Source organism: Zophobas morio, unplaced genomic scaffold, assembly GCF_036711695.1.
Source record: "Zophobas morio isolate AGI-343-1 ecotype UQ-CSIRO unplaced genomic scaffold, CSIRO_AGI_Zmor_V1 ptg000005l, whole genome shotgun sequence".
Classification (NCBI taxonomy): Eukaryota; Metazoa; Arthropoda; class Insecta; order Coleoptera; family Tenebrionidae; genus Zophobas; species Zophobas morio.
Genome location: NW_026972110.1, coordinates 13,661,131 through 13,680,958, shown reverse-complemented (window position 1 = coordinate 13,680,958; position 19,828 = coordinate 13,661,131). Strand labels below are relative to the sequence as shown.

The 19,828-nt window shown below is 31.7% G+C and overlaps 2 protein-coding genes and 1 long non-coding RNA gene across 3 annotated transcripts in view; 1 reads left to right on the top strand and 2 right to left on the bottom strand.

Moving 5' to 3' along the window:
* Positions 1 to 19,828, bottom strand: part of LOC135122823 (ctenidin-1-like) — a 75,692-nt gene that overhangs the window by 26,359 nt on the left and 29,505 nt on the right. The gene's annotated exons all lie outside the window — the stretch shown is intronic.
* Positions 5,614 to 6,435, bottom strand: LOC135119826 (uncharacterized). The gene is made up of 3 exons (XM_064044215.1): positions 6,197 to 6,435; positions 6,066 to 6,145; positions 5,614 to 5,964 (listed from the first exon to the last, which is right to left on the bottom strand). Exons 1-3 carry the CDS (start codon positions 6,342 to 6,344, stop codon positions 5,740 to 5,742), a joined length of 453 nt encoding a protein of 150 aa, XP_063900285.1. The 5' UTR covers positions 6,345 to 6,435; the 3' UTR covers positions 5,614 to 5,739.
* LOC135119818 (uncharacterized) lies at positions 14,357 to 16,552 on the top strand. The gene is made up of 2 exons (XR_010278380.1): positions 14,357 to 14,522; positions 14,651 to 16,552. It is a non-coding gene; the product is annotated as an uncharacterized LOC135119818 (long non-coding RNA).

The following is a 19,828-nucleotide window of genomic DNA, read 5'->3' as shown; positions in this document are numbered from 1 at the left end:
CCGATGAAATCTTCATCGCCTTCAAATACCTCTTACAAAAAAGGTATTTTTTTTATTTTTCTACGATGACACGATAGTAAGTGGATGAGAAATCGGGCTATTACCACATGATTAATTTAAAAAAAGGTCGCTATTGGCTGAAATTAGTTTTAGTGGTCATCTTGAGTGTCGACCTCGCGATAAATCACGAAGATTCACACATGGACCTTGTTTAGTACTTTCAGATTCAATTTGTTCGTGTAAAACATTAAAAACGGAAACTATTATGATGAATGCAATTTAAGGTTTCTTACGTTTGATGACTCCGAGAAGTCCTTGGGTGCGATGCCCAGATTGAGATAATGCAACGATGGATTGAATTATTCATGATTGGCCATAGGCGTCGATTCTGTTCGTGACTTGAGGCCAGAAATTTCCACAAAATAATTAGTGCTGGGGTCTAATTATGCGTGGTCCCAGATCTTTTAGCAATATTAAAATTAAAGTGGCCATCAATAAAATTTGTCAGGTCATCGATATATTTTGTATTGTTGGCACTTAAGTATATTTCTAGTACATTTTACAGAGACAATTAGAAAAAGTTAGTAATATAAAATTTCAGAATCAACAAAGGCTTCAAATAATTACTAAATAAATGTTTATAAACACGTATAGAGCTTTTTATTTTATTTGTCCATGTTAAAAGAGTAAAAGTAAAGTTAACCGTAGGTTTTGCGACTTTCAAAAATGCCAATTAAAAGCTTTTTTGTTTTTATCTAAAAAAATTACTACATTTTATATTTACGACTTTAAAGAAATGCAACCAATTTGTAATCATGCTTAAAATGATTAGACAATTAAGAAAACAGATAAACTTATTTATGTCGAAATTCCCTCACATCTGAAACAAAAACAGTATAACAGAATTAATAACACTTTCGAAAAACTTATCATAAATATTTGAAAGATGACGTCGATCGTTTAAGTCTAAATTTTTTGCTTACCAAAATAGAAAAAATGAAGTTTTTCTTATTATATTATTTTATGATCATTTTTACTATTATATTATTAAAAGTAGTAGTAGTATTGCAGAATTTTAGAGAATCTACATATTTTACTGTCTAATACAGCTGAAATTCAAAATAGACGTGAAGTAGATCAAAGTTCGTCACAATGTAATTAAGGGAGCTGATTTATTCTACTCAAAAATAATTAATTATTGATATATAAATTCGAAAATTATATGAATTTCATAAAGTAGAAATTTTGGACTAATATATCCAAATTTTTAAATGTTCCTCTAATTTCAACTTTGCTGTAAAATATTCGATCAATTGGTTCGAAATTTTGAATTATTATTATTAGTACTTGCAATATTATTTTAACTTGACACAACTAATAATGTCAATAACCACTTAGCTAGTACAAAAAAGCCGATGTATTAGTTCAAAATTTGCGTTTCTTACTACAAAATTTTGACTTAACTAACTCCAAAACTCCAAATATTATAACATTTCGACATAATTTTGAATTAATCTTTTGAATTTTTTCTTTGGCAAGCTTAATGAATTTAAATTATCTCCAAATTTCCACTTGCTAATTAAAAATTAATTAAAAATTCAGTATTTCTAAATTTTTTATTTCATTAACTGGGATATTTTTCCCGTTATTTTGGCAATTTGACTTAATACACAAAAAAATGTCCCTAATCAGTTTGACATTTTGTGTCAAATTTTGTAATTATTAATGTATCCAAAATTGAAATGTTTCTCTAATTTCAACTTTACTTTAAAATTTTCGATCATTGCCAAAATTAAAAAACCACCATTTGTTGATTTCATTTGCTATCAAAAAAAAAACTCCAATGGTGATTTTCATATTATACCGCTGAAACTTCAAGAAACGTCAAAGTTGTTATCACGAAACACAGAAGCATAAACAAATTAAGTCAATTATATTAACGTTTGCAGAATTTAACTTTATTTCTCTTTAAAACCCTTTCAAAATCTGCAGTTGAGTATAGTTATAACCTATTTTTGTTTTCCCCCATGTTAAACTTTAGGTTTAATACTACGGTCCTGTCAGTTATATTTTCAAGATTAGTGTTTTTTCAATTTTGGCAAATACTATATATCGAAATACCTACTTGGAATACTAAATTAACTTGGACGTTTTACTGATAATCTGGATAATCACTTAACCAGTACAAAAAAAAAGGATCTATTAGTCAAAATTTGCCTTTCTTCCGATAAAATTTTGACTTAATCAACTCCAAAGCACTAACTAACTAGATTTTGATATATTTTTGAATTAATAGTTTGAATTTTTTCTTTGGCAAGCTTAATGAATTTGAATTATCTCCAAATTTCAACTTGATATAATTAAAAAATTCTGTATTAAATTTTTTTTTTATTTCATTAACTTGGATAATCTACTAGTTTTCTTGAAAATTCGACTTAATACACTAGAAAATGTCCCTAATTAGTTTGACATTTTGTGTCAAAATTTCCAGCTTACTAACTTAAATTTTTTTGAAATTTTGACTCAGTAGTTGTATTTATCTTGAAATTTCGACACAATTTTCGAATTATTACTTTGAAATTACAACTTATCATCGCGAAATTTTGGGTTTCAAGTAGTTTTATGTCTCTCAAGATATCTTAGATGTTTAGTGCTCTACATCGCTTATCTAATATCCTTTTGAAATTTCAAACAAACTGCTTTTGAAATCCAGTGTACGCGTTTTTAAGAAATAAAAAGATATTTTTTTTTAAGAGAATAAGTAACTAAATAAATTAGTTACTGTTTTTCAAAACCCAACTCTCTTCCTATAGGCCTCTTATCAAAAGACTAAGAAATTTGGCATACAAATTGGTCTTAGGAATTTTAAAATTATTCCTTAAAGATTCAGATTTGAAAAATTAATTAGTTTCATGAAATCCCGTATAATTACTAAATTTTGATAATTTCTTAGAAATTTTTGAATTTTTGAAAAACGTGTTAATCATAATGTACTTTTCATATATAAGTAATCTATAAGTAATGACGTGAATATACATATCAATACATTTATATTTTTTATATTTTTTAGAATTACGTGTAAAGGGTGACTTAAAAAATTGAATGAGTGGGGCAATTAATTTTTTTGATTAAATCAAGAATAACTTAAACCATTTTCCCAAAAAGTTTTTGCCCCTATTCAGACTAATATTATGTGTCCCTGTTCAAATGTTGACGCCGTCAGTATAAAATTTTGTAATGGAAAAACTCACTTTAAACATCCGTATAACATGCTTCTTTACTTATACTTTAACTCTGCAAACATACCTTTATTTTAACATAGATGTTATCGATAAAAAATATAAAAAATGCAAAATCAAATTTTATAATATTTAGAAAAAGCTGAATACGCTGTATAGTATTTCAGGGACTAGGGAAGTTCTGTCTAAATAACCTCAGCCTAATATTTTTTTATTATTTATACCGAAGACTTTATGTTCCATTCCATTTGAATATGTAATTTGAAAAAATGTTTTAAGAAAGGACTGAAAAGTGTTTTCTCATGCTTATTCTATCGACTGCAAAGCGCCCTTTATTAAAAGTATTCAATATAAAATCGATTTTTATGAGCTTCATAGAATAAAATAAAAAAAAACAAAAACCCTGAAAAATATTATCAGTGAGTTAAGTTGTATGTATATGTAAATTTTGTAGATAATCCTTTTCTTAACATATGTACATGTGTTAATTAAGTTTCATTTATACATTTAAGTTTCATAACTTGTAAAGGAAACACATACACAGTAAGAAAATAATTTTTGCAGTATGACCATCAATTTTTACTGCCCGAGCGTGAGCTAAGGATGTATAGTATTCGAGACCGTCGGACGAATGGCCATTTTTATATTTTCTCGACCTTTCATAAACCCTAGAGTATGAAAAATGTAGTTTCCTGTTTTCGTTTGTCCGTCTGTCTGGTGTATGTATCCATTTTTATTAGACACGTAATCTCCGAAACTGCTGGACCGATTGTTGTCAAATTTTGTATGTATATTAGAATATCATGTAAATAGATGGTTAAATATTAACCAAAATTTTGTTAATCATCTCCACCAACAATTTGATTACGTGCTTTCAAAGAATTTTATGCTTACTTGATTTAACTGTTATACAACAATGTAGACCTATAAGTCTGGTGTATGAATCTGTTTTAAGTTTTTCCCTAACCGTGCAAATTTTTGCAAAAACATAATTCACGGTATATTAACAGTTTACCATTAGCATAAGGCATCCCGGTCGTGATCTAGTGGTTACGCGTCAGGAATACCAACCGGACGTCAAGCGTTCGATTCCAAACTTGGCCTTCCGATTTTTTTTTTCTATTTTTCTCTCGTATTGTGTATTATTTATGTTTATGACGTCATAACAAATTTTTTATTGATGAAATTACCCCACTTTCTCGAAAAGTTGAGAATACACCCCTCTTTATTTCAAAATGTAAAACCTTTTCTGGGGAGCCAAACGTCTTTTTTTAAGAATGTGAAACCTTTTCAGGGATCACAACTGTCTTTTTTTAAAAATGTAAAATCTTCTCGGGGGTCCGAAATGTCTTTTTTAAAAATGTGAAACCTTCTCGGGAGCGCCAAATGTCTTTTTAAGAATCTGAAACCTTCTCGGGGCTCCCAACCGTTTTTTTTTTTAAGAATGTGAAACTATTCTCTTTTAATGAAGGCGAAACCTTCTCGAGAATATTAGATCTTCTCGAGGCTCCAAACTGTCATTTTTAAGAAAATGAAACCTTCTTTTTTAATTACATTGTGACTAACACCTTTTATATTGTTTTTACTCCATAGAGGTTATCACGAAAAATTAAAATTCCGCAAAATCAAATTTTATAATTTTTCAGAGAAGCAGTATTTGTTGGACTGCACTTCAGAAGCGAGGGAAGTTCTGTCGAAATAGCTTTCGACCAATTTTTTTCTCAATATTTAAATATGTTTTGTCAAAGCAGATCGAGACCACCTTCCTACATAAATTTTGTTGAAGCATTTAAGAAAATTTTACTAAGCCACTGGAAAACCTTGCAAGTCGCCGCCTATGTGTAGACTCTAGCAATTATTTTGTTTCCTGCTGTAATAATATTCAAAAATAAAGAAGAAAGCGTTTATGGTAAATCCCAAAACCTTGTCTGTGAACGTATGAGTCATCCCAAGCATTTGTTTCCGAAGATTTGAATAAGTTTCTCAAGATATTAAACCGTATCTCCGTGAAGTCAGTTTTGTAGAGATTATTCAACTTTAATTATCCACGTATTTTACTATACTCACTTACATAATTGGCCCCATAATGGGCGATCCGGATCAGGCGGCATTTGCAAAAACGAAAGTGCGGTAACGATGGGTAACGAAGTAACCCAAATACGACCACTGGTCAATTAAATCTTTAACCGACCAGTACAAACAACGGACTTTTCTTGCCCATTCAATGTATAAATGCAGCCTATCTGGTCCTCCACGGTTCAATGAACACGGCGTTAATTTCGGCTCTTATGCAACAGACTCTACATTCAATGAAAGGAATACTATTCTCACGATCATTTTCGACTTATTGTAGTCCAATTTAGTAAAAATAACGCAGTCTAATTGTAAGTTTACTTTCTACAAAGAACACAACAGGAAGCTATTCTTTATTGGCTGAGTTGCTGAACTTTTTATTGAGCATGTGAGAGGTTCCGATCGAAAAACGAAAATACTTGTTGGTTTATTTTTGCCAAGGCACGGCGACTAAAAGAATGCCTTCGGTAGACAAGCAGCAGACGGCTTGTTGAGGAAGAACATTTTGCGGAAGTTGGTAACTTCGACTTGTTGCCATACAGCGCTGTGCAGTGGTAGAAATTTCTTGTCGTTGAGCGGTTACCTCCACACTGTTAGGTCCAACAGTGCATTTGAGATCTTCTGGATTATATCCACGGGTATCAATCATTAACTGAAACAGTAACAGATTAAATTATAAAACACGTTTTCTAATTTTTTATCCACTGAGATATCGATGTTATCGTGTTTACGTAATATGTTAAACTTACCTACCTCAAATCTATCTTCATTAAAGTAAACGCTGTCCATTTCCTTTCCAGTACGCACTGCCGGAGTTTGTAACCAGGTTTTGGCTAGATAAGTATATTTTACAGAATGGTACATGAGTGTTATTATATAATTACCCTTTCCTCGAACGTGTTCAAACAATGGATCCTCAACAGCTGATAATTGTTTCTGAGTTACAGGAATAAGAGTTCCTTGAGTTTTTGAACCGGGAGGTTCTTCATTAACTGGACTAACCACTCCTTCTTCTTTATTTTCAGCGGACATTATACAATTTATCTTACATTTTATTTAAATAACCACATAAATTTAGACAACAATTTAACAAAAGTGACAATGACAAACAAGTTTTACGAAAATTTTATCAGTCACTGTTACAGATATTTGTTCATAGCTAACTAATACCTATATACTAACAACGTTTCAACAGACTGCCGGATTTATGAGCATATCTTTAAATAAATTGTATTTGATATTTTTATTTTTATTTATTGACTGTTAATGAATATTTTTATGTCCCGAACGTAAGCGAACAAGGTATTGTAATTGAGTCCATCCGACGAATGGCCACTTTTATGTTTTCTCGACGTTTCATGACCCCTACAATACGAAAAAATTGGTCTAAACAGTTTAGACAGTACTTCCCTCGCTTTCGGAAACGTGACGACTGCATGCCTATTGTGATTTTTTTTCGCAGTAGATTTCAAAGCATTCGGTTTTATAGTCCCTGAGTAAATCAATAAAATAAATTTACGCATTCATTATTTTTTTTGAGTCACCCGGTATAAATTTGTTGCAAATTCAAATAATATGAATGGAATGATAAATTACAAGTACAGACTCATCATATTTTGTACATTCTAGATAGGATTTATTCGGCAAACTTTTGAACTGACGTCATCAGTTTTTTGGAGAAGATAACCAAATATATTTTTACTAAAAATTTATTATGCTCTTTATAACCTTAAAACATCTGCAAGATTTCAAAACATTCGGTTCTGTAGTTCCTGATTAAATCAATAAAATACATTTACGCATTCATTAATTTTTTTGGGTCACCCTATATATGCAAATCCAAAAAATATGAATGGAATGATAAATCACAAGAAGAGACTCATGATATTTTGTACATTTTAGATAGGATTTATTCAGCAAAATTTTGGGGTGACGTCATCAATTTTTTAGGGGGGATGAGCAAATACATTTTGATCAAAAACTTACCAAGCTTATGATAACTTTAAAACATCTTCAAGATTTCAAAGCATTCGGTTTTGTAGTTCCTGAGTAAATCAATAAAATAAATTTACGCATTCATTAATTTTTTTCAGTCACCCTGTATCTGCAAATCCAAAAAATATGAATGGAGTGATAAATCATAAGTACAGACTCATCAGATTTTGTACAGTTTAGATAGGATTTATTCGGCAAACTTTCGAGCTGACGTCATCAATTTTTTGGAGGGGATAAGCAAATATATTTTTACTAAACATTTATTATGCTTTTTATAACCTTAAAACATCTGCAAGATTTCAAAACATTCGGTTTTGTAGTTCCTGATTAACTCAATAAAATAAATTCACGCATTCATTATTTTTTTTGAGTCACCTGTATATGCAAATCAAAAAAATTTGAATGGAATGATAAATCATAAGAAGAGATTTACCATATTTTGTACATTTTAGATAGGATTTATTAAGCAAAATTTTGTGGTGACGTCATACATTTTTTAGGGGGGACGACCAAATGCATTTTGATCAAAAATTTAGCATGCTTATCATAATTTTAAAACATCTTCAAGATTTCAAAGCATTCGGTTTTGTAGTTCCTGAGTAAATCAGTAAAATAAATTTACGTATTCATTAATTTTTTTGAGTCACCCTGTATATGCAAATTCAAAAAATATGAATGGAGTGACAGATCACAAGTACAGACTCATCATATTTTGTACATTTTAGATAGGATTTATTCGGCAAACTTTTGAGCTGACGTCATCAAGTTTTTGGAGGGGATAACCAAATATATTTTGACTAAAGATTTATGATGCTCTTTATAGCCTTAAAACATCTGCAACATTTCAAAGCATTCGGGTTAGCAGATTCAAAATTAAATTGCAAAATGTTGTTTTATAATTTTGATTTTTTTTCCAAAAATCTGGACGTTTCGGGTAAAAACTCAATTCGGAGTCGTAAACTACATGTGTAGGACTATGTTATTTTATACAATTTAAAACCCATTTACTATGTACAATTTTGAAGTGACGTCATCGCATTGGTGGTGGGGATGATTAGACAAATTTTGGTTAGCGTTTTACAATCGGCCTAGTACTTTCGCAGATTATCTTTCTAAGAAAAATCCGGGACGGCAGACAGACGGACAGACGGACAGACGGACAGACGGACAGACAGACGGAAATGGGAGACCTATTTCTTCGTCTTCTAGGCGTCATGAAAGATCGAGAAAACGTAAAAGTAGAGAGTCGGCCGACGGACTCTATTACAATACTTCCTTTGCTTACGCTCGGGAAGTAAAAAGCAGTCTCCCGTTTCCGTCTGTCCATCTGTCTGTCTGGTGTCTGTATCTATTTTTGTTAGACACGTAATCTCCGAAAGTACTGGACCGATTGTTGTGAAATTTTGTACTTATATTACGAATATCATGTAGATGGTAAAACGCTAACCAAAATTTGTCTAACCATCCCCACCACTAATGCGATGACGTCACTTCAAAATTGTACATAGTAAATGGGTTTTAAATTGTATAAAATAACATAGTCCTCCACATGTAGTTTACGACTCCGAATTGAGTTTTTACCCGAAACGTCCAGATTTTTGGAAAAAAAATCAAAATTATAAAACAACATTTTGCAATTTAATTTTGAATTTGCTGACCCGAATGTTTTGAAATGTTGCAGATATTTTAAGGCTATAAAGAGCATCATAAATCTCTAGTCAAATTATATTTGGTTATTCCCTCCAAAAACTTGATGACGTCAGCTCAAAAGTTTGCCGAATAAATCCTATCTAAAATGTACAAAATATGATGAGTCTGTACTTGTGATATATCTCTCCGTTCATATTTTTTGGATTTGCATATACAGGGTGACTCAAAAAAATTAATGAATGCGTGAATTTATTTTATTGAGTTAATCAGGAACCATAAAACCGAATGCTTTGAAATTTTGCAGATGTTTTAAGGTTATAAAGAGCATAATAAATGTTTAATCACAATATATTTGCTTATCCCCTCCAAAAAATTGATGACGTCAGCTCGAAAGTTTGCTGAATAAATCCTATCTAAACTGTACAGAATATAATGAGTCTGTACTTGTGATTTATCACTCCATTTATATTTTTTGGATTTGCATATACAAGGTGACTCAAAAAAATTAATGAATGCGTAAATGTATTTTACTGATTTACTCAGGAACTACAAAACCGAATGCTTTGAAATCTTGAAGACGTTTTAAAGTTATCATAAGCATGGTAAGTTTTTGTTCAAAATGTATTTGCTTATCCTCCCTAAAAAATGTATGACGTCAGCACAAAATTTTGCTGAATAAATCCTGTCTAGAATGTACAAAATATGATGAGTCGCTTCTTGTGGTTTATCATTCCATTCATATTTTTTGGATTTGCATATACAGGGTGACTCAAAAAAAAATTAATGCGTAAATTTATTTTATTGGTTTACTCAGGAACTACAAAACCGAATACTTTAAAATCTACTGCGAAAAAAAAACATAATAGACATGCAGTCGTTACGTTTCCGGCAGCGAGGGAAGTACCGTCTAAACTCTTTAGACCAATTTTTTATTGATTAAATTAAGAACGTCATTTTTTAAATTTGCTTATACAGGGTCACTCAAAAAAATGAATGAATCACTCAATTTATTTTATTGAATAAATCAAGAATTGTAAAACTGAATACTTTGAAATCTTGTAGACTTAAAGCAAAAATGATGTTACAATATCCAACGTTAGTAGTACATATACACTCTGGATTTGATTTTTTAATTGTCTGAAGGAGTGTATTTATTTAACAGCCAACAGCATGTTTACTTGACGTTTCATATCATCTCCCACAGTATGAAAATATAGGTCCCCGTTTCCGTCTGTCTACCGTCTGTCGTCTGTTGGCGATTTTGTTAGAAATTTTAGTAAATGGTAAAACACTAAAAAGTGGTTCCTATTTACGTGTTATAAAATAATATCCTTCTATTAGACTTGTGGTTTATTATTTATTAAACTGCCGAATTTTTTCCTTAAGACCTAGATTTTTGGAAGTGAGTTAAAATTTGTCCAGCGACATTTTACAGTTTTACTTCAAAATCATAAAACCGATTTCCAGGAGTCTTGTAAATGATTTAACGTTGTAGTGGGCATGGTAAATCGTTAGTCAAGATACATCTGTGTGTCTTTCCAAAAACCTGTTCTAATCTCAAAATTTTACTAGATAAATCCCATTTAAAATGTAAAAATATTACGTGTCTTCACTTCTGGTTTATCATTGCAACCATATTTTTTAAAATCGTTTCTACAGGATGTCTCAAAAAATGTATGAATGAAGCAATTTATTTTATGGATTAAATCGAAAACGTTGTTATGGATACTACATTGTGTCTATCTAATTTAAAATTTAGCGCACTAAAAAGTTTATAAAGTCAACCTTCCATCAATTTAATAATACAAATTATCAAAACCTTATCGAAACTTATTAATTGAAAATAATATTGTGTTATGCAATACGCAACAGTAATGTTCTAAAATGTATAAATGGTTAGACAGAAGGCTTGGCCAAAGAATCAATATCATTTATATTTTATTTTGTCATATTAAAATGTTTACCACCTACCTACTCGTCTATTTTACAAAAACCAAAATTTTTTCCATGATTATCACGGTACTATTTGTTTTTCAATAAATAATTGTCCTTAACGAGAGTTAACAGGTTGAGTGCCATGTCGGTCTTATACGACCGCTGATAATGTTTCCAACTCTGCCCAGCGGTCGTATACGACCGCCAATTTCTCCCGATGCATACACGTTTCTAATATGCCAGCGGCAGAGACTTTTAATACATAGACTGGCTGTGTCAGGAAAAACGTGAAGTTTTTCGACCGCCATATTGCTTATAACCGTAAGTGCGCGAAATTTGAATTTTCAGGTTACAAAATGCAATTTAAAATGTTAAATAAAAAAGACAACAAATTGTAATTATTTATTTAACATAATATCTATATGTATATGTAAATTTATTTAAAAATATTAATGTCCTTGAAACAAAATTAATTTCGTGAAGTTTTGTCTTAGAGATAGCTTTTTCACGCTCAGTACTTAAGCGGCACTCATAACCTATTCCGAGAGTCAAATGATTTCTCAAAATTAATTTAAGCAATAAATTAAAATGAGAATTATTTACGTCCAACTAATCCATACTAAACAAATGTTCATTATGTAGAAAAAAAATGTATGGTTCTACTTTGCAAAGTTAAGGCAAACATTTTAGTTACCAAATCATTTTTAATGGCCATATTTACAAACAATCTCGTAAGTCCCGACACACAACCACTTTTATTTCGAGGTGTAGAAACGTTCTGTGCTAGAAACTACTGCTGCTAACCACCACAACCTCGCTTGATTTGACATAAAAGTTATAGCAATGGCGTCCATACTACCATGCGCCGTGGCTTCACCAAAATGCATTAGAAATGTTACTAACAGCCAGTCTATGTATTTAAAGTCTCTGGCCAGCGGTCGTAGCTACGACTGCTTTTAATACATCTTTCGACCGCTGAGGCATACCGGCCTTGCAGACGAATTTATTAAATATTTATTTAATATTTCGTTAAACAAAACGTCAAATAAAATTTTACAAAATTTTAATGTAAATTAAGGTACAATTTATAATTGGGTATACAATTTTAAACGAAAAAACATTTCTTATAAAATAAAATAAAATAAAATATAATTTCATTGTTTATTGGGAGTGTTAAAACAGTTCAGACACATATGAGGTTCACCCTATATGTCACAAATTTTTTTTCTTGATTCTTCGTAAGTTTGCCACGCAATTTCTTGCCATAACAACCTTTGCAATATTTTCGTACTTTATCAAATTTTCCTTCCTTTCTAAGTAAAGTGCAACGACCGCTAGTACGACCACTACGACCGCTTTGGCAATTGCGGAATAAAAATGCCGCCCCCGCCCGAGAGGGCAATACGACCGCTACATGAATTTTGCAAAAATTTTGCTTATTGTAAAAAGTAGCAAAAAAGTTGAGAAATATTATTTTGAGCGTAAAAACACATATTATTTTCAACTTGGCACCAGAAACAATTTTTGAAAATTTTATATGGCAGTCAACCTGTTAATGATTATTACATTTTCTTAACTAATTTTAACATTTTTCCTTCCCGATAATAAGCTAAGGAAGTATTGTAATAGGACCCGTCCGGTGAAGGGTTACTTTCATGTTGTTTCGACGTGTCATGATCTCCAAAGTACAAAGAAATCGGTCACCCGTTTTCAGAGAATTTTCAAAATTATTGTTAAATTTTATGTATGTTAGGATATCGAACAGATGGGAAAACCCTAACCAAAATTTCCCTAATCATCCCCACCAATAATTTGATGATATCATCTCAATATTTTGCACAGAAAATGCTATTCAAATTTTATAAGGCAACCTTTTTTTTGTACTCTAGCTCATATTACATATTTTTTTAACTCATAAGGGTTATTATAAAACAACCAAAATTTGGTAAAAAAGTTGTAAATTGTACAGATTTTTGTAATTTAATGAAGAAATTATTATATTAGGTATATGTATGTACCTATACTTCTAAGTTATCGAACATCAATTTAAAATTTATTTTAATAATTTTAATACTTACGTATTGTGCTTAGCATTGTTAGTGAATAGATAGCCGCAAAATATCCGCTTGAATATCCCAATAAATATCCATCTATTAAAGCTATTTTTGAAAGTAAGCGGCTATTTAACAACACTAAATTTGTGCTATTGTATGCAATTAAAATTATTAATGATTAGAATTTCTGAATTAATAACATGAACAACATAATACAATAATTATATTAATAATAAATTTATTTATCAGTTAAAAAAATCATACATTAACTATTATCTATTGCTCTTTTTCGTCCTTTTTGTTTCGTCTGATATAAGTATTTTCAGTGATAAGTTGAATATTTCAGAATTTTGAATGACATCATCTAAATCTTCAAAATCATCATCGACGTTACTCTCTTCACTTCTGGATATCTCGTTTCTCTTGTCATTTCCTGAAAATGCTCCTTAGGAAACTGGGTGAAACGTCGAAACCTTCTTCAAATTTAACACCGTCCAAACCTGGAAAACGTTCAGTGCTTTACAGTTATTCACGAGAGGTTTCGCGCCTAAAAATTCAAAACGCAACCAATATTGCACACTTTCTTTCAAAACGCAACCAACATTGCATATTTTCTTTTATTTTCTATTACAATATTTTTAATTATACATACTTAGTTCTTTGGTTTTAATAATTTGATAATAAAGGTCACTCTTTGGTTAAAAGCAAAATCAAACTAATTCAAACAAAATATATACTGTATAATGTTTTCTATCCAAACAAATGAATTAGGTAAAGGTATAAGCCTGAAGATGTTCTATGCATTAACTAAGCTTGACGTTTTCAATATTGCTGCACAATTTGTATTCAGAGACGTTTTCAGGCAAATGTCATTTGTTTTTTTCAAAAACAATTTCACCGTGGTATCCGATAGGTGGCGCTAGAGATCTCAGCTTGATACCGCCTAATACGATGTGTACTTAGTACTTTTAAAAAGGCCAATTTAAGCTGGAGTTCCTACACTGTTTTCTATTTTGCGGCCGCCATCGCCCGTATGTCAGACCTACTTAAGTTAATATAGCAAATTTACTAGAGACTTTATTCCGTTCATAAGATAACGCAAATTTTTACATTTCCTATGAAAGAAAGCTACGTAAATATATAACAAATGTGCCGGCCAAAGTAAGAATGACGGCAGGAACATTTGTGTTCTTAGTGTGGCACTAATACAGCATACCTTTATCGCTAATTTGACAATAAGAGGTATGTAAAATCATGGAAAATTTTACAGTGTAAAAATATTTGATGGGTAAAATTTTCAAATTGCAATCAAATCAATTAGAATATCAGTTCTATTTGACAGAAACCGTTTCTTAGAGAACTGGGCAGCATCATATTTATTTCATAGATAGCGCCATACGTGACGCCGCTGCACGTTGTAATGTAGATTTCTTTTCTGTCAGTTATGCGCATAATGCATGTTTGTCAGCCATTGGTGAAAACTGAAAAACATTCTGTTCAAAACCTTTAGAGACAGTGTTATTTCGTTTGGTAACATTTTTTTGTTTCACTTTTAATATGAATTTTGAACCCGCAGGTGAATATCATTTACGTAGCGTTTCTCTAAATTTGATAATTATAACCTCAACTTTCTCATGCACAATGTTTACTGCATCGCGAATTTATTTTGTTATAGTTAGATTTTCAATTTTCAAATTGTTGTAGATTTTACGAAAGATGTGTCATTGCCTAGTAGAAGTACGAATCTCCAACCGCGAGGTAACCAGTATCAAAGCCCTTTACTCCAAAACAACAAACCAAACAACTTTAATAAAAATTTTTCTTCCAAGACGAACAACAAACCAAACTCACACTTCAATGGTGCAATTCATAATAGACTAGGGAACAGAAATTCTTATGCAAATAATAATATGGACAATGCCATGTCAAATAATGATAGAAATTTCAACAGGAAGAGGAAAAATCCAGATGGGACGCCAGGTCCTATGCGAAAATGGAACAGAAATAAATTTTATAATAATTCAAATAATAATAATCAGCACAACAATTCAGCGCAAAATCGTTTGAATCGCATTAGGAGCAGCAATCAGTATTTGAATTTGATTCCAAAGGTAGAGACAGAAAATTCATATGATCAGCCTGACGTCAGTAATATTAATGATTCACAAGAGTTTGATGCACCAGACATTACTGTAGAAGTGATAAATCACGCTGCTCAGCCCAAGGAAGAATTGAGTCCTGTTCGTTTTAAAATGTTGTTGGACCCAAAAACTCAGGCTGCGATAAAAGTTATTCAACAAAAACGAAAAGATAAACAGGTTATTTTTCCTTTTCCTGTCACTCCTAACACGACTGGAATTTCATTGCATGAACGCTTTACAGTCCTGTAATTTGTTTTGTATTAAAAACTCTTTCACCTGTAAGTATAGACTTCGTATTTTAGAGGTACATTTTTGTAATATGTAGCGCTTAAAAACGACGCTGGACAATTATTATTCTTAACTTTGAAAAGTGTTTTAGTTATGACTGCTTTTAATTATTTTTGTTTGTTTAATAAATAGAGAATAATTATTGTTTTTCTTGAAATATTCATTTTTATAAAATGTGTGATTGGGTATTGTTTCCACATTAGTTGGAGAAAAAGCAGATTTTATTACCAGAATGTGTGACACAAACTAATTTTGTTAGAACCTATGTGTTAATAGTTTAAAAAAAAATCAATGGATTATCTTAAAAAAGTCTTATGCGTTTGCCATAGTGTCACCATGACGTGTATTTCTGATAATCTAATGTGTTTTTATATTTAAAGTGTCTTTGGTCACTCATGTTCGATATTATATATTTTTAGATTACCTTTGTTCTGTTAAAATTAATAAAATTTTACATAAAATTAGTCACATTCTGTTTAATTATCCGCAACTGAAACACATGAAAATAGTATTGGAAGGCTTTGTGATAATATAATATTTTTATACAGGCTGTTTACTAACCATGCGACAAAAAATCAGGGAGTTATTTCTTGGATCATCACAAGATTTTTTTGCCTTTAGATGATTTAAGCTTTTCGAAAATAAAATTATTAATTCATATTACTTGTAAATAATAATAATTATAAAAAATGCTGAAAATGATTCCCACCAGCTACAATCTTCGCCTCATTAACTGCAAAACTTTTTCGATAATATCAGAATTATTTCTATACAGTAATGTTTCAAATGGCCACATAAATAAAAATCCAAAGGAGCTAAGTCTGGATAACGAGCAGTTTTACTTTACTTTTTTCCCCCGTATCTTTGAAACAAAACGTCTTTTAGAAAATCACTAAAATACAAAAAAATTTTAAAATAACCCTAGGAATAACCTCCTGAATTGTTGCCGTAGGTTTTGTAAACACCTATGTATCACTACGTTGTTTTCACTAATTATTTGCGCCGTTAGTTTTGCGTTTTATCAGATTTTATCATTTTGCATTGGAAAAAATAAGATCTGTTTGTGGAAACTAGTTCCGTACTTTTAAGTGAGATAGAGAATGTTGAAAACATTTCCTTGTTTAATTTGCTGTCATAAAAAGTTGTTCGAAATAAAAGGTATTTTTTATAATAACAATTATTACTATGTCAGTTGATCAACAGGTAAACTTATTGATGAACCAACAAAAAAGAAATGTTGACGTATTCGAGTTTTGACCTCACCATTCACGGAAGTCTGATACAAAAGAGGAAGTATTGGAGCGTGATTTAAAGACCTAGCTTGACCTAGTGTAGATCCAAGTGTTTTGTAAGCCCAAATGTTATATTTTCTATATGTCTGTGTTGTCAAAGATGACAGCGAGGCCTAGAAAAGAGTGATAATGTTTTACATTTATAACATCTACAGAACACTGAAACACGTATCGTTATTTATAGAAAAGTAATCGTTAATTTAAATGATAAAGAATGAAGGTCCCAAAACATACCCTTGATGAACTTCTGAGCTTTGTTTGAACGATTTTGGGATATGCTCTTTGTGTTGTACATAAAGAAATCAGTCGCATAAACAAGACTTGTAAAAATCAAAAAGAAGGAACGAACTCTAATACTTTACTAAAGTTATTGCTGATGGTTTTGATTTGAACTAATTTGATGGAATTACAATTATTGACTTTTGCAAAAGAGTCTGCCACCCAGCTTTTCACTCGAAAATTATTTTCTGTACAAATTTTACTAACACAATTTTAGGCAACCAAACATACAGAGTTGGCATAAGTTCCAGCGTGTGAAATCCGAGTAGATTATTTCGTAACAGTTGATGATATAATAAATAAGTTTTTAAAATGGAATAAATTCTTTTCTATTTTTTTTCCATTCCTTCGAAAGATGCAATTAATTTCGACACAAATACATCTTACGCATGTCTAGCATTCAGGTGGCCACGTGCGTTGGGTAAAGAGGTGGCAAAAAGGACAAGGTGTTTGGTGTTTGTAATTTTGTATGCTTTGTTTCTTACTTGCACTTATTTGTTGTTATTTCGGTTATTGAAAAATGAATGCCGAAAATTGCGAAAAAATGTGGACGAAAGACAAAAACTTTTGGATTAATATTATTTATCAAATAATTTGTCATAACCCAAACATCCCGCCACAATTTCACATGTGAAAAATTTTAAAACCCGCGAAAAATTCAAAATTTAACATTGAACTATGATCCTACACAAACGTGGAACCCTGCGTTGTGTTTTTTTTTATGGCGGAATGCGTCCAAATACAAAATGGTGAACCCGCCCCAAGGCTGGAAAAGCGCCCCTAAATCAAATACAAAAGATGGAGGGCAAAAACTGTTTATTCCTCCACTGCGGAGAAGTAAAAACAATTCAAAAATAAGTCTAATTTTAAGTGGAGGATATATTCCCCAAATGAAGAATCCTATACAACCTTCAAAAATTAAATTAAATGTTACGAATCAAGACAACGAGAAATCTGAATGAAAGCAATTAATGGATGCAAATATACAAGTTATATGTGGCGGCAAATTTAAATATGAACAAAACCAAAGTCTATGTCGGGAGTCCAAATCATGTATCAATGCTACAGGATCGATGGCTCTTTTCTAGGTGAAAGAACTCTTCAGATTTCAGGTTTAGGTTGTGTAATAATATTTTCGGGCTACAACATACACTCACCCTCGCAGTGCAAGACTGTTACATAATTGGCCGCATCATCCACTTCTTAGCAGTTATCAGATTGGAAGGTATCCCACAAAGAAATAGGTATTCCATGCGAACCAAAAAACATTTTTTGGGAGCCAAACTCGAGCTAAAATTTACCCTTCTAACGTTGACCGAGCAACTTCATCTCCTCCCTTTGGTTACACACTTTATCAACAGTTTGAATCAACAGATAGTTTACACTAAGGTTAAATTAGGTATTATTTCAAGTTATATATTAATTACATCAAATCGCATGCACGGATTACCTCTGGGCCGAAAACCTCACATCACATACAAAAAGACACGTATTCAACACGATCAAAATCACAATCAGTTGGTCTCGAAAACTCTTGGTGTACTTTGAGGATAAACGTTCAAATATAAGCTGCAAGAAAATGATTAAACCTGCAAGAAAATAATTAGACTTGAAACAAACTATTATACCTGTAAGAAAATTTTGCGACGGTGACGATCCGGGTTTTCGCCGGTAACGCGTGGGGGCGGCGTGCCTCGGTGGCAAGCCTTGGGCCGACTAGTGCCGCTGAAATAGAAACACATCTGGCGGACCTAGGTTTATGAAGACAGTTTCACACCACCGGGGGTGGCGCCTTCGGTCAGGAGCAGCGGTCGCTCGGACGCCAGCTTTTTTTCCGGAGGAGGGAGCACCGGGGTTGCTCTCAAGCCGAAGACACGGATTTCCAGGTGGTGAGCGCCCGCGAAAACAAGAAAATAAATAAAACGGAAAGAAATATTTTACAATAAATCGGGTTTATTTCATGGCACCAGCTACACGACTAAAATAATAATCTTACGGCTAATTCTTAAATAAAACTACAAGTCGGTGCAACAAAATAAGCAAAACCAATAAAACGTCCGGCACGGTCGTTCCCTCCTGGACAGCTACTTTCTTCCAGTTTTTGAATCCATGAGAGTATGAATTTATCCGCAAATTTACAAGGTCTTCTCTCTCAAAATGGATCAACGTTAGATCAGTTAAATGCCATAAATGCATTACCAGCGATCTCGAATGAGAAGTTAAGAAGTGTGTTATAAATGTTACAATATAATACTTCAGTAAAAAAAAATCTGTGCCGTCGCCGTCGTTAGGATTAATTTTCGTTTAAACGAAGGCTCTTTTATGAAATGACACACTAAACTTAATCCAGATAGCCTTAAAGCTCACGACAACAAGCAAGCATCAATTTTTATTTTTTCCGATTAAAATTTTTCATACAATTTTAGGCCCGTTTAAAAGAAATGTTTTGCGTACGGAGTTTTGATATTATTAATTTTATGTTATCCAAGAATGAATTTTTTGTACGTAGCTCAATCAGTTGTCTCAACATTAATGTTGGCATGCATCTTTTTTTAAGTGACTCTGTTATGTTTAGGCCAGGGATTGTGTAGACTTTGATCACTCAATAATTTATTAATTAATGAATTACTATTTTAATTAATTACTTAATATACTATACTATTCCCTCTTTATCAATCACTTCCCTCAAATAAATTAATAACGTTAACGATTACACAAGGAATAGGAATAAAACGACGCAAACAAATATATAACATCTGAAATATAACTTAAAATATCATTTTATGTAGGTACAGCTGTCCCTGGATGGAATTCCGAGATTCTTTCTAATTATTCCAAAAACAAGACAAGGAAACCTCGAAATTCTTTCGAACTACTTCAGA